The sequence below is a fragment of the Narcine bancroftii genome, chromosome 2 (assembly GCF_036971445.1).
Source record: "Narcine bancroftii isolate sNarBan1 chromosome 2, sNarBan1.hap1, whole genome shotgun sequence".
NCBI lineage: Eukaryota > Metazoa > Chordata > Chondrichthyes > Torpediniformes > Narcinidae > Narcine > Narcine bancroftii.
Window position 1 is genome coordinate 277251790 of NC_091470.1, and position 15260 is coordinate 277267049.

The 15260-nt window shown below is 37.5% G+C and overlaps 1 protein-coding gene across 2 annotated transcripts in view; it reads left to right on the forward strand.

The window, feature by feature from the left end:
- dpy19l1l (dpy-19-like 1, like (H. sapiens)) overlaps positions 1-15260 on the forward strand; it is a 110054-nt gene that overhangs the window by 35107 nt on the left and 59687 nt on the right. For both annotated transcript variants that reach the window (XM_069921029.1, XM_069921028.1), the window contains exons 7-9: positions 9677-9734; positions 12352-12443; positions 12537-12636. In XM_069921029.1, the coding sequence (XP_069777130.1) occupies positions 9677-9734; positions 12352-12443; positions 12537-12636 (250 nt within the window). The remainder of the gene's footprint in view (positions 1-9676; positions 9735-12351; positions 12444-12536; positions 12637-15260) is intronic.

Sequence of the window (15260 nt, forward strand, 5' to 3'; positions counted from 1 at the left end):
ACTTGTTTTGATTCACAATAAAAGGTGGCTCTGAGTTTAAAGATGAGGGATTTTGGGCAAGGTACAAGACCCTAGGTTGTGAGGATGAATGAAGGTGGGATGATGAGGGGCACATGGGGATTTAAAGGGGCATGGGGACTGAATGGGCACATGAAGTAGGATATCACTCATGCCAAACTATCATGGCTGCAGAGGCTGAATGGTATTTCACTTCTTCAGTTTTTGAGTAATTTAAATCTGATATCCTGGTGTTGTGAGCAAGGAAGTAGGTTTGGAAGGTCTCAAAGACAAGGAGTCTGGACACACAATTTTGGTAGGAAGGATTTTATTTACAGAAGGGAAGTGAGGGAAATGGTAACAGATGCAACATACACACACGCACACTTTACTGAAGCCGTCGGAAAGCAATAGCAGACAATTAATAATGAACGTGGGGAAAATAGCGTGTGGATGATACTTTCCTTATTCTAATATATCCTAATTTCAGAGTATCATCTGCCAAAACGTGAGCTGCAATATCTCAAATTTCTATCTCTTTAATCCAACAAATCAAACTCAGTGGCTATTACTTAACGTAGTGTTAATTCATTGATAGAACAGATAAACATTTTGCATAGCTTCACAACAAGTCTTTCATAACGATGAATAACAAAGCATTTACTGTAAAATAGATATACCAAGATATATAGAGATACAAAAATATGTAGAGATACAAAAGGTATTTGAATAGATATAAAAATTCAAAGAAAAATTCCTTGTGCTCATGCTTCCTTCACATCTTGTAGAATGAAAGAGCAAGCCGTTAGCCTGGGTGGATATTATGACATATGACATCATAGTCACTATAGTAACACTACAAACAATAGTTCTCTTAAAGAGACAGGCACAAAATTAACTAAGAATCAAAAACACATGGTTTTAACCTTTACATTCTGGCCCCTAATATAATAGATATTAATGGCTAATATATAATGATTACTATTAGATACACAAGTAAGTATAATAAGTATAAGTTTAGAAATCAAAACTTTCAACTTTCTGTACAAAACAGATTTTAGTAATAGGTCTATTTAGGTAACCAGTCTTGGTTTTTATATGCACTTGCTGAATTAAACCTTTCTTGTCTGGAACTGTATCCTCAATTTTCACCATCAACCAAGAATTTCTTGTTGAAGAATCGTCAATGATGATTACAATGTCTCCACATACAAAATTGCATTTAGCTTTAGACCATTTTTGACGTAAAAACAAAAGATAGTCTTTAATTAATCTTTTCCAAAATAGATCTGCAAATGGGGTTCAACAGGTGAAACTCTGTCCTGTGGCAAATCTGTCATTTGTTGTTGTCCAGGTTTAGCATTTGCACGTCGACATTTAACACATTTTGATATAATTCTTTTGATCATTGTTGAAGCACCAAATATCCAATATTTCTGGCGTAATTCTGATAGCACATGATTACAACGACCGTGACCTATTTTCTCATCTATATGTTAAACAATCAATTCAGAAATAGGAAATTCCTTAGTTAATATAATTGGATATTTCACTTCTTCTGACATTACTGCTTTTTACAATCTTCCTTTATCATTTACTAGAATAGGATTCAGCTTGTAAACACGACTTGTTTTTGTAACACTCAGATTCTTCTTCAATTTTGATATCTTGTTATGAAACGGCACCTTCTGACAAAAATGAATGATTCCAATTCAGCATTTGCCAATTCATCAACTGTTGGGTAACAGCTCTTTCAAGTCTTCAGATTCTCTTTCTTGATATGACTTAAAAATTTAGTTTTTAACCCAAGAATCCATGCTACTGCCTTTTTCAAACAAAACCATGAAGAGTGATAGCAAATTAATTGAGTGATCAGATCATTTTCATGAATGTAAATACCATTCAAATATCTAGTGTTTTGGTTTTCAGGATCCTCCATTGAAATTTCTTTTAACTCTTCCGGATTGCAAGGCCACTCTTGAGATCACAAACGAAATTGAGGACTGGACACCCATGTGTTGGAACTTTTCAGAAAAGATTTAACTTTTGATCCTCGTGAAGCAATAACAGCTGGATTATCCACTGTTTTAACATATCTCCATTGATTAGCATATGAAACCTTTTCTATTTCATTAATTCTGTTAGTCACAAAGGTACGAAACCTTGTGGTTTTGTTATTAATGCATTTAAGCACTGATGTACTATCAGTCCAAAACATAGAGTCTGCTTACTCCATCTGTAATTCTCTTCTTAACATAGCGTCCATTTGCTTGCCATAGTGACAGCCACAACCCTTCCCAAAACAATGAACCTCTTGGAGGTCACACTACTCACCAATCATTTTTCTTTTTTTAATAAATTTTAAATATTCTCTTTTTTCTAACCCATTCCCATTTCAACCTTTGATGTTCTTTCTCTGTCAAATAAGTTTCCTATAAAAAAAGCAATATCCACTTTTAATATGAGCCAAAACTTTCCTTTTAATTGAGTTATTGAGCCTATTCACATTTAGCATTACATATTTTATCCCTTGTTTTGCCATATTTTAAGTTTCTTAAAAAATATAAAACTCTCCTCTCTACTCCGGGACATCCTAGCTCCACAGCCAAATTTCAAAACATGGCAGCTCCAAGACAGAAAGCAAGAAACCCCAAAATAATAATAAAAAAAGTGAAGAAAAAAAAACCCCGAAAGCGCCGATTAGGTCAGTGCTAACTCCTTTAATAAATTCTTTTCTTCTAAAGGAATAAAAAGATTGCAGGATTGTGTTGAAGAAGGTGAATGTTTATCATTTAATCAGCTTAAAGAGAAATTTGGGATTTTAGAGAATTCTCTGTTTATTATCAAATTAGGGCATTAGTGAAAGATAATTTTGGAAGAGAAATAAAAATTTCTAAGTTAACTAAATTTGAATTAATGATTTCATATTTTTCAGATAAAGGTTTTATATCAGAAATGTAAGCATTATTACAAGATACAATGGTTAACAATTTTTTAGATACATCTAGGAGTAAATGGGATCAGGATTTAAGTTGTGAGATGAGTTGGGTGGATTGGGAAAATATGTGTAATGATGGGTTGAATTAATGAAAGATATAGTATGGTTAATTATAATTTTTTGCATCAGTTATATTTAACCCCTGAAAAATTGAAAAAATATGGATTTAGTCATTTAGATCTGTATTCCAGGTGTGGATAATGTGTTGGAACATTTCTACATTCTGTTTGGTTTTGTGATAAAGTTCATCATTTCTGGTTTAAAATTAGGATTTTTCTTCAAAATTTGTTTAAAATTCAATTTCCTTTAGATCCAAAAATTTTTTAGTTCAGTTATTTTACTCCATTAGTGGACTTGGGGTTGGATAAGTCTCAGACAGCGTTTATTCGTCTAGCATTGACAGTTGCTTGTAAATGTATTGCTATGTCTTGGAAAGATGAAGCGGAGTTAAATATAGTTCGATGGCATCATGAGTTGAAGTTGTTTATCTATGTGGAGAAAATAACATATAATTTACATAATAATTATGATTTTTTTGTTAAGATGTGGACACCATATATGAATTTAGTAATATCGTAAATTACTGAATGTTTTTGTTTATTTTTAATGCTTCCCTTTAGGGATCTGTTGTGGGAGGGGGGAGGGGATGGGTTTACTGTTTTATTACTAGACTACTTATTCTGTAAAAGTATTTATTTTTATTGAAAAAATACTAAATAAAGTTTAAAAAAATTCTAACAATTTAGTTACTCAAATCAGCATTTAAAAAATAGCTATTATTCTGGATTACCAAAGGGCCTTGTTGTTCCCTTGCTTTTTGAACTGCCATTCTTAGAATAATTACCCTTTCTTGATAATGTTGGAACTTAACCAAGACTGAGTGTGCCAGTTGCCCCGGATACGATTTTTTCCTGAAAGGTCTATGTGCTCTATTGAGCTCCAAACCATTTGGAAAATTCTCTGGTCCCAATATTTCTGGTAGCTACTTTTGAAAAAATTTCACTGGATTGTTACCTTCAAAATCTTCAAGCAAATCAACAATTTTCACATAATCTCTTCTACTCTGATTCTCTAGCTTATCAACTTTTTGTAATAGACCTTTCTTCTCAACTTCCCATGCTGTAAAGGAATTTTCTATCTTGTTAACTGTGTCCTTACATTGTTCCAGTTCCATATGACAGTCATGGAAATCTTCAAATTTCTGAACTTTTATTTTAATTTTATCAACAGATTTATTACATCTTATCACATCTCTTTTCAATACAGTTATTTCTTTAATGGCTCCCAATTGATTTGTAAAATTAGCTTTAACTTCTACAAAATTAGCATCCATTTTCTGACTAATTAAATCAATTTTTTCAAAAGTTTTAACAAAAACCTGTGGGCCAAGAGGAAATGGGAGCATGATTTAAGTTGTGAGATGAGTCAGGTGGATTGGGAAAATATGTTATGGTGGGTTGACTAAATATGTACCCACTTTACCTTGAATATATTGATCTCCTGCTTCTTCTTGTGACTGTTGTACAAAACTCTCTTCCTCTCCTTCAGATTCTTCCTCTTCTGTTGATGTAGTTAAAGGCTGAAACTGTAAAGGGGCTTTCTGTTTAGCCCTTGTGTGATCTGCATTCGCTGTCTGAGTCTGGTCTACAGATTCCATTTTGGTAGTCGATTTTTTTTTGTAGTTTGAAGTTTAGATTTCTTTGTGGCCATCTTCTGAGACCTCTAAGAAGTTTGTTTAAAAGCAATTAAATTTTTAAAAAAGTTTTTAAAAAATTGTGGCAGGACAGGCGTTTTCCACGTCTTCCTCCTATGGCATCTTGCCACGCCCCCTCACTACTCACCAATCATGAGACAATCTATATATATTTTTTTTTAATTTTATTTATATTTTTATATATATATATATAATAAGTAAAAACAAAAAGACATGTTTAAAAATTGCTAATCGAGTCAGTCAATATATACTCTAGTGCCTTCCAAATGTGGACAAGGCATATAGTCAAATTTAAAGACAAAACCTCTCCAACCCCTCACCCCTGACCAAACAGCGTCGCTGTGTTACCGATGGGGCAGGGTGCAATGGGAGCTGCTCCTCGGTGTCAGAGGGGAGAGTAGAAAAGGAATTTGTTTGGTCTCCGACTCGTATTTCTGGTTTCACTGGCTTAGCCAGCAATACCCTTACCACCAACGTCTGCAAGCCAGCAGTGCAAGGTCATCCCACACCTTGGCCTCGCGCTTGGGCACTCCGTAAGCACAGAGCCCAGATGGCTGTCACCGTGCTATCCTGTGGTGAGGCAGGGGGAAGGCTAGCAGGTGTACATCCAGGGTGTACCTGGAGTGCCTGTTTTTCTGTGCTGATGATGCCGTTCCTTGTGTTCTCTTTCAATGGGTGCCCCAAGTGCAGGTGTTGGATCCCTGCAACAATAGCCAGGAGGAGTCAGGACAGAAAGTTAGCCAGTTTAGTGTTTTTAAATAAAGGCTTCCACAGCTCCAACCCCATGAGGTGTTTTTCTGTTAAAGGGAGTTCTGGGGTGATGCTGTCATTGTGAAACAAAATATATATTCCTATCATGGTCTGATCAATGCAGGTCAACTTACAAACTGTAACTTTGCATCCACATTCTGTGGTTAGGTATATATAAATAGTATGTTCTGTTTTGCTGAACATTATGCATAGTAAATACTGCAGCCAAGGGTTCAATTTTTAAAAAAATCCATTCCAAAAGCTTGGTAAGATAGAATGTCCAGTGATAAAGTTTCTATAGCAACAGTTGTCCTTTTGCTGAAACTTTTTTGCATGATGCATGACAAACTATCTTGTTAGTTTATTGTCTCTGTAAAGGTGCAAGCAAAATTATAAGTGATCCTTAGGAAAAGGTGCAGTGCCCCAGCCAGAAAGTCTTGTTTCTGGGGATACAATGGTGCTCGGCCCAAATAGTCTGCCAAGAATGAAGGATTGAATTTTGCCATCCCATCAAATAAAACAGGCACCCAGAGCTTCATGAGCCTCTAAGTTATTGGGGGCAGCATATATACCCCACCAAACCATGCTCTTTAAACCATCCTATAGGGTCTCCCATAAGAAAGCCACATTCTTATGGGGACCAGAGCAACTGGCTGGTTTTGATACAGCAAAGCAAGCTGTTGAACAGAACTGTCACGCCTCCCCCCCAACCACCTCAGGCCAGGCAGGAGTTCCTTTTAAATTACAGATCTCAGCCAGTGAGGCGGTCGCCAATATCCTTCCCATGTCTGCGTGGATTTCCTCTGGGTGCTTTGGTTTCCTCCCACTGTTAAAAAAAGTACTGAGGTTGGATGTAATTGAGCGGCACAGGCTCATGGGCTGAATGGGCCTGATACTATGCTGTATGTCTAAATTCCAAATAGTGACCTTTGTCCATCCCTGTTGTATTCATTGATCTTCTATATCTGGTGCTCAGCTTCACCTCTTCCTATATTTGTTTTGAAAGTTTAGACCTGACTTCAGGAAGAGGAACTTCATGGAATGGAACAATTGAAAAAGTCCAGCCTCCTTGTTCCTTAGAGTCCATACAGGATTGGTTAAAACTAAACTCCAGGGTTTATGAGAGTATTCTGGATTTTTGGTTTCTAAAGAAGTTGACTTTAACAGCTCCTGGATAGTGTCTAATGGCTTCTCTCCTTTTTGCCAATCTTAAATTAAATTGTATTGTACATAATGGCTTTATAAGGTAATCAAGATGAAAGAACCAGGTTTCCAAATACCTGAATATATTTTCTTCCAGAGTTTTATTTGTTTGCATCTAGTGCTTGGGAACTAGTTCTCATGTGTCCTAATTAATTCGTGCTGCAACCCAATTATATCTTGATTCCCAGTCTTGTACCACACTTGTGTGAATGAGCAGTTACCCTGCTGCTATCAGTGCTCCAATTCATCTGCTCCTACAAGGTAGATATTCAGCATTCCCAGGGACTACTTAAAGAAATAGATTGCCCTCCCATTGTCCTCACCATTGCTAACTTTACCGAAGCAGAATATTCTTGTCGTTCTTGCTTCTCAATGTGCATAGATTGGCTATCGAGTCAGTAATGGTTGGAACAAAGGCACAGATAGGAGTGATCTTAAGCAGCATAAAAAAGTCAATGCTGGAGAAACTCAGCAGGTCAAACAGTATTCTTTATATAAAATACATAACCGATGTTTTGGACTTGAGCCCTTTATCAAAGTATCTAAAAATATCGGCAGGTGTCTGAATAAAGGAGTAGGGGGAAGGCATGGTTGCAAAGGCAGGAGGTAATAGGTGGAGAAGGGAGGGAGGGGACAGCAGCAATCAAGGAGAGGAGGTTTGGTTGGGTGAAAGAGAGGGAAGAGGGGAGGAAAGCTGGAAGGAGAAAGGGGGAGAGAGAAGAGAGAAGGTTAACAAAAACTGGAAAAGCCAATGTTAATGCCATCTGGCTGGAGAGTGCCCAGACAGAAAATCAGGTGTTGTACCTTTAATTTATGGGTGGTTTTAATGGGATAGTACAGAAGGGTATGGACAGACATGTGAAGATGGGAGTGCGACACAGAACTGAAATGGTAGGGTACTGGCAGGTCTCTGTCACTGGTGCAGACAGAGCGAAGGTGTTCAGCAAAGCAATCGCCTCGACTGTGCCCAGCTGTCTGAATTAGAGAAGGTCTCAAGGGACCACCGGATGCACTAAATCAATCCTGCAGATACACAAGTGAAGTGGTGCTTCACTTGGAAGGATTATGGTGAGAGAGGAGGTGTCAGTGCAAGTGGGGCACCTCCTGTGGCCACAGACAAAGGTGGGGGGGGGGAATTGGTGGGGAGAGATGACTGCACAAGGGAGCGGTCCTTATAGAAGGCAAGAGGGGAGGAGAGGGGAAAATGTGTCTGGTAGTGGTACCCTGTTATAATTGCTGGAATTTCAGAGGATAACGTCTTGGATGTGGAGGCTGATGGGGTAGGAGGGGATTCTGTGTTTGTTACGTCTGGGGGCAGAAGGGGCCAGGGCAGATGAACGGGAAATGGAGGAGATGCAGGAGAGGGCTGAGTTAACGGTGATGGAGGGGAAGCCACATTTGTGGAAGAAGGCAGACATTTCAGAAGATCTGGACTGGAAGACCTTAAATCTTGGGAACAGATGCAGCAGAGACTGAGAAATTGAGAGAAGGGAATAGAATCCTTGCAAGTGTAAGGATGTGTAATCGAGATAGTTGTGGGAGTTGGTGAGTTTGTAGTGTATGTCAGTGGAAAGCTTGTCTTCTGAGATGGAGACAGAGAGATCCAGAAGGGGAGCATGTTATCGGAGAAAGACCATGTGAGTGAGATCGGGACGGAATTTGCGTGCGAAATGAAGGAAGTTGATAAGCTCATCGTGGGTGGATGAGGCAGCCCCGATGTAATCATCAATATAACGGAGGAAGAGTTGAGGCGTCTTGCCTGTGTAGGCTTGCAGCATGGATTGCTCCACAAAGCCAACATAGCTAGGGCCCATGCGGTACCCATGACTGATTTGGAGGAATTGAGATGAGTTAAAAGAGAAGTTGTTTAGAGTGGGGATAAGTTCTGCCAGGTGGAGGAGGGTGGTGGTAGAGGGTGACTGGTCGGGCCTCTAATTCAGAAAGAAGTGGTGCTTTAAGACCTTTTGGGGGATGGAAGTGTAAAGGGATTGGAGAGCCGTCATGGAGATGAGGCGATCTAGTTTGGGGAATCTGAAATCATTGATGAGATGAAGGGCATATAAGGTATCATGGATGTAGATGAGGAGGGTTTGGATCAGGTGAGAAAAAATGGTCAAGGTGAGATGAAACTGGGCATTCTCTAGACAGATGGCATTAACGTTGACGTTTCCGGTTTCTGCCAACCTGCTCTCCTCTCCCCTCCTCCCACCTTACCTTCCCCCTTCCAGCTCTCAACCCCCCCTTCCCTCTCTATTCACTCAACCATCCATCCTCTCTTTGCTTGCTGCTGTCCTGTCTCTCCCTTCTCCACCTATTACTTCCTGCCTTTACAACCACACCCCAACTCTTTTATTCAGATGCCTGCTGACAATTTTCCATACCTTGATGAAGGGCTCAAGCCTGAAACATTGATATGTATTTTTACTTTTGCTATATAAAGGTCACTATTTGACCTGCTGAGTTTCTCCAGCTTTGTTTTTATTTTAACCACTGTGTTTACATATTTTCATGTTTTACTTTTAGCTTAAGGTAATCAGCATCTTGTGCATCACCGGGGACAAATGAGAGATTGCAGATGCTGGTATCTGGAGCAAAAAAAACCCAACCAATTGGAGGAATGCAGTGGGTCAAGCAGCATCAGTGGGATAAAAAGTACAGGCAGTGCTTTGGGTCAAAACTTTTGCTCGAGTTTTGATGGAGTCCTGGCCTGAAATGTCAGGACGAGAAAAAGAGTGGTCGACATTTGGAGCCAGGAGTCCATCAAAACTCGAGCAAGGGTTCTGACCCAAAACACTGGCTGAACTATTTCTCCCAGTGATGCTGCTCAACCTTTTGAGTTCCTCCAGCAGATTTTTGGTTGCTCATATTTAACATAGGTGGTTTGCACCTTGTTAAAGAGAAGGTGGCTCTGTATTAACAGTATTAAGGGCTATCAAACCATGAAACTTTACTGAAAATTTCAAAGTGGTCCAAGTGGAGAAATGAGATTGTAACAGTGTACCATTCTTTTCCAGTGGGAGCAGGTTTGGTGGAGTGATCACTGTGGCTTGCTTTTTTTTTAATCATGGTGAGGTAAGTGTGGTAGTTACTTACACAGAACTTGTTTGCATTTTTTAAAATTTCACTGTAAACTTCAGATTTCCTGTACTTAGCCATTCATTCTACAGGCTTTTTAAACAGGACAAAAAAAAACTTTGTATTCTTGTGTACATAATAGTAAATGGAATCTCAAATCTCAGAAATCCTAGTTTGTTCAGCTCAGGAGCTGCTTTATTATTGGAGAATTGTGTATGAAATTGAATTTGAGGATGGTGAAGCTTCAAAGGTGTTTCAGTCCATTTCCTTACCAGCGTCATCCCCACATTCCTCTATTTCCACCATCTTTGCCTGCCTCATCCACTGTAACATCATTGAAGCCTCAAATTCATAATTAAATTTCAAACTAGGACTTAGCTTGAAATGCTGAAGGTAAATGTTATTAGTACCAAAGAATTTTTAAGTGTCTTAAAGACTGTCGAGATGGAGCAAACTTAAATTCAACTATGGAGTGACAAGAGCCTTCACTTTTAAATTGCTTTAAAGGCTGATATCAAATTAATTTAGACATACATCGTGGTACCAGGCCTTCCAGCCCACAAGTCCATACCCCAAAATACCCTAATTAACCTACAACCCCTGTATGTTTTTGAAGGGTGGGTGAAAACCAGAGAACCCAGAGGAAACCCACACAAATATGGAGAATGTACACACTTCTTATGGACAGTGCCAAATTCAAGCTCAGGACGTTGGCATTGTAATAGTGTTGCACTAACTGCTACGCTTGCCATGCCATTTTCTTAAATTTGTACTAAATGATTGATTTCAAATGCATCACTAAAATTTCAATTAAAACTGTTAATATAATCTACATTTTAATAGTTGAAACATTATTTTATTTTTGTGAAAATTAGGCAGTGTATGATTGCACCAAGGGCTGTAGTTTGGATTTCTAGCTATAATGACCTTTCTAGTCCAAGAGTAATCAACACAACCACACCTTCTCAAATGCTGATAGCTCAGTGTGGATTAAGCGCTTGAAATGTACTAATTAATATTGAACATCTGAAAGAGGTGACTTTTAATTGTAATTTTATAAATCACTTATCCACGAGATAGAGCAAAAGATAAATTCTGCTCTTCAATCAATTTGGTAACGACAACATGTAAAATGGTGACAAGTTTTTTTTGTGCCCATGCCCCCACCCCTCTCTTGAAACTACTTGGGGAAATGTTTAGAGAAGTGAGCCTACTCTGCTTCATTATGTGAGTAATTGTGAATGTTGAACTATTAAGGAACCAGGCAAATTTTTCTGTATTCCATTGCCAGCCACATTTGTGGAATTAGAAATTTTAATTTTTCCTTGAGCAAAACGAATTCATCATTAAACGTAATAATTTGCTGGATTTGATATTTTTAATATACCGGTAACAGTTCCCATAATTATACATTAATGTAATGTGAAATATATTCTGAGCATTCTATAAATTTATCTTGTGAACATAGGGATACTTAGCAATAGGAGAATGTTAGGCTGGGTTTACCTGGGGTGTGTGCATGCCAACAAGTACTCCATGGTGATGCCATTTTATCTGTACTAAATAACCAGGATTATAAAACTAGTTCAATGATTGGGAAGTGATGCCAACCCTCCTCACCTCTTCAACCTGCAGTAGATGGCTGGTGTAGTGCTCAGATCAGAATCTGGCTATTGGTTGAGAATGTGGGCAGCCAGCAGATCCCAACATTTTTTTGGTGCATTCTAGAGCTGAGTCAGCATTGCCCAGTGTTCATTGAAATGGGGCCAAGAGTTCTTCTTTACCCTGAAATTGAAGGAGGATGCTATATTCATTGTGAAGGTGCATGGATCTCTCTTGACACCATTTCCTGATGCTGTTCTCTTTAAGTGTCTTTAGGTATGGCCATTAGGGTTAGGGATAGGGAAAGGAGAAAATTAGCAAGAAACATGTTATGAATAAATGATATGTAACATACAAACCAGTGGCAGTGAGTTTTACTTGATTTAATCCTGTCCTTATAAACACTGGCATGTCTGCCCATAACATATTTATGGCCTTTCAATAATGTTTTCACTCAGCACCTTTCCACTGTAGAGTGATCTAGCTAATTGAAATTAAATTATCCACTAATTAAGAACTAATTTTATGTTCTTGACCTATCCTTAAACCTTTAATTTCCAAATTACTCCGAATCGTTTGAGCAAGAGGTTCTATAGCTAAAATAAACAGAGCTAGAGATAAAGGGAATCTTTGTCTAATTGATCTAGCTAATTGAAATGGTGCAGATATTTGTCAACTAGTCACTACTTTAGCTTTAGAATTACTATACAGTGCCCTAATCCAATTTACAACATTCAATCCAAATCTAAATTTTTCCAACACCTTGAACAAAAAAAAAATCCCACTCCAGTCTATCGAATGCTTTTCTGCATCTAAATAATGTCAACTGGACCTACAGCAGAGTTTCACTGGTAGAATACCTGGGTGGGAAAGGGAGGGCAATGGAAATGTTACTGTTCCCATCTGTGGGATCCAGCTGATAGTTTGATGGAAGGGCAAGGCCTGAGGAATGAATGTATTGGATTTAATTTACCAACAATGAGTATATTGAGCAGCTGTGCTTTCATTTTAGTGCACGAGAGTCATGTGGACCCCTCCTCTCCGTGAGAGCTTCTCCTATCCTTTCCTAATTCTGCAGATGCTGCTTTTAACCCACATACTAAGGTACTAACCTCGGTTTGTTGCTTGAGAATGTCTTATGTTCATGCATGTTTGATCAGATGAAAATGTTTAATATTTCTGTTTTTTTGTCAACAGAAGTGTCTCTGTGGAGAAGAAGACCTTGGCTGCATTTTGTATTGCGAATACCCTCTTTCTACTTCCGTGGCAGTTTGCACAGTTTGTGTTGCTCACACAGGTGAGGGATGTTGTGACAAATTAAGAGCGCATCCTTTCCTTTTCAATGTCAAACAGCAAATTTAGGGATTTAATATTAAACATGCTCACAGTCATCCAACAAACATTGTGACTCCTTTGTTCAAAAATAGATGGGAAAAAGGCAGGAGTTGGTTTAGCAGCTACTATTAGAATAGAAAACAGAGTTGGAATAAATGGGTCATTTCAGATTGGCAAGGGGTAACCAGTGGAATAAGTTCTTGGCCCGCAATTGTTCACTGTTTACATAGCCGGAGGAGGACACTGTGTGCAAGGTTTCTATATTTTGCTGATAGGACAAAAACTGGTGGAAGGGCTTGTGATGAGGATCCTGTTACTCTGTTATGGGATATTGATTGAGTGAGTGGGCAAATGACTGGTAAAAGTGTGAGGTCACATGCTTCGGTCAGAGAAATCAGAAGGTGGATTGTTACTTCAATGGAAAAGTTTGCAAGGTGATTGAGTGCTTGAATCACAAAGTCAGCAGGCAGATCCAAACAATTGTTCAGGTAACAAACCATATTTGGATCTTCATTGCAAAGGAATAGGTTTTGGTGCAATTGAAGCCTCACCAAGAAAACTGCATACAGTTTCAGTCCCCTTTTTTTAAAAAAATTAGTGATATTCGAGGCAGTCCAAAGAAGATTCCTGAGGTTAATTCTTGCGATAAGAGGATTGCTCTACCAAGAGAGGGTAAATATTTTTGGCCTGAATTCCTTGCAATTTGGAAGAATAAAGAGTGACCTGTTTCAAAAATACAAGATCCTAAGAGGCCTTGTCTTGGCTGTAGATGTAGGGGTGTTTTTTTTATATATATTTTATTTAAAAATTTCTCCATATATGCAGTAATCAGAATTAATAGAGGTTCCAAAAGAGACAAATAAAATTGTTACATATATGACGGTATTCACCCCCACTCCAAAACCCATCTCTTCCAAACCCCCCTCCCTCAAATAGGTAATATAAAAGGAATACTATAACTATATAAATGTAGAAAAAAAAGAAAGAAAATGTCAGAATTCCGCAGAGAGATGTCATCTCACACACACACACACACACACACACACACACACACACACACACACACACACACACACACACACACACACACAAGTTCTTCAATACAATTCAGAGGAGAATCTTGCAGATCTAGAGGCATAGAAAGAACATTATTACAAATTTAAGTTTATTTATTTCTCAGTTGCTCAAGTGACATTAATTGACCCCTTTCATAACAATCTTCAACATTTGAAATCCCCTTACAAAACCAACTATTCAAAAATTGATTATCCTTTGAAAAAAGATATGAGGATTTTGAATCAAAGGCATTTTAGGCATTATATATCCTCACCAATTTCATAATTTATTCCAGATTTTAATCAAATGTTTCAATAATAATGCATCTTTATCATCAGCCATTAATTTTGTTTCTCATTTGCATATAAATTCTTCTGCTTTTCTCTCTCTCTTATATTCAATTCTATTTTAACCCATGCCGATTTTTCCCTTTCGAAAAAAGAAGCAAGAAATCTCTTGAGCCGCTCGATAATTTTAAAATTATGAAGCTGTAGGCCTCCCAATTCATATTAGCTTCTCTTAGCTAATATGAATTGAAACTCTTGACATTTTATCTTTCCAGAGGAATTTCTTTACATATTTATTCAATTCTTGAATTTTTAAAAATGTTTTAAAATATGTAATGTTTGGAAAAGATATTGTATTCTTGGGAATATATTCATCTTAATAGTTAATCCTTCCCACCAAAGTTATAGGTAAATTAATCAATTTTAAAAAATCTTTCTCAATCTTTTTAAGTAATGATAAATAATACAATTTATATACATTTTTCAAATTTATCCATATGAATAACTAAATATTTAATACCCACTTTTAGGCATTTAAACTGAGTATTTCTTTGACATTGAGTATAATCACCTTCTGTTAATGGCGTAATTTCACTTTTATCCCATTTTCTTTTATATCCTGAAACTTTTTCATATTCTTCCAAATTAATATATAATTTTTGTCAAGATGTCTCAGACTCAGTCAAGTACATTAAAACATCATCTGCAAATAAACTAATTTTATGTTCTTGACCTATTCTGAAACCGTTAATTTCCAAATTACTCCGAATCGTTTGAGCAAGAGGTTCTATAGCTAAAATAAACAGAGCTAGAGATAAAGGGAATCTTTGATCTAGCTAATTGAAACGGTGCAGCTATTTGTCAACTAGTCACTACTTTAGCTTTCGAATTACTATACAATGCCCTAATCCAATTTACAAAATTCGATCCAAATCTAAATTTTTACAACACCTTGAACAAAAAAAATCCCACTCCACTATCAAATGCTTTTCTGCATCTAAAGCCACTGCATCATCAAATCAGCTCTTTTTTTGTGCTAAATGAATTATACTATGTAATCTCGCTACATTCTCCGACGACTGTCTCTTTTTTTTTACAGAGCCAGTTTGATCTATATTTATTAATTTAGACAGCAATCTAGTCAATCTATTGCAAACGTTTTCACAACAATTTTATAATCAGCATTTAATAATGAAATAGGTTTATAAGATGAAAGTCTTAAAGGATCTCTTGTAGCGGGGTC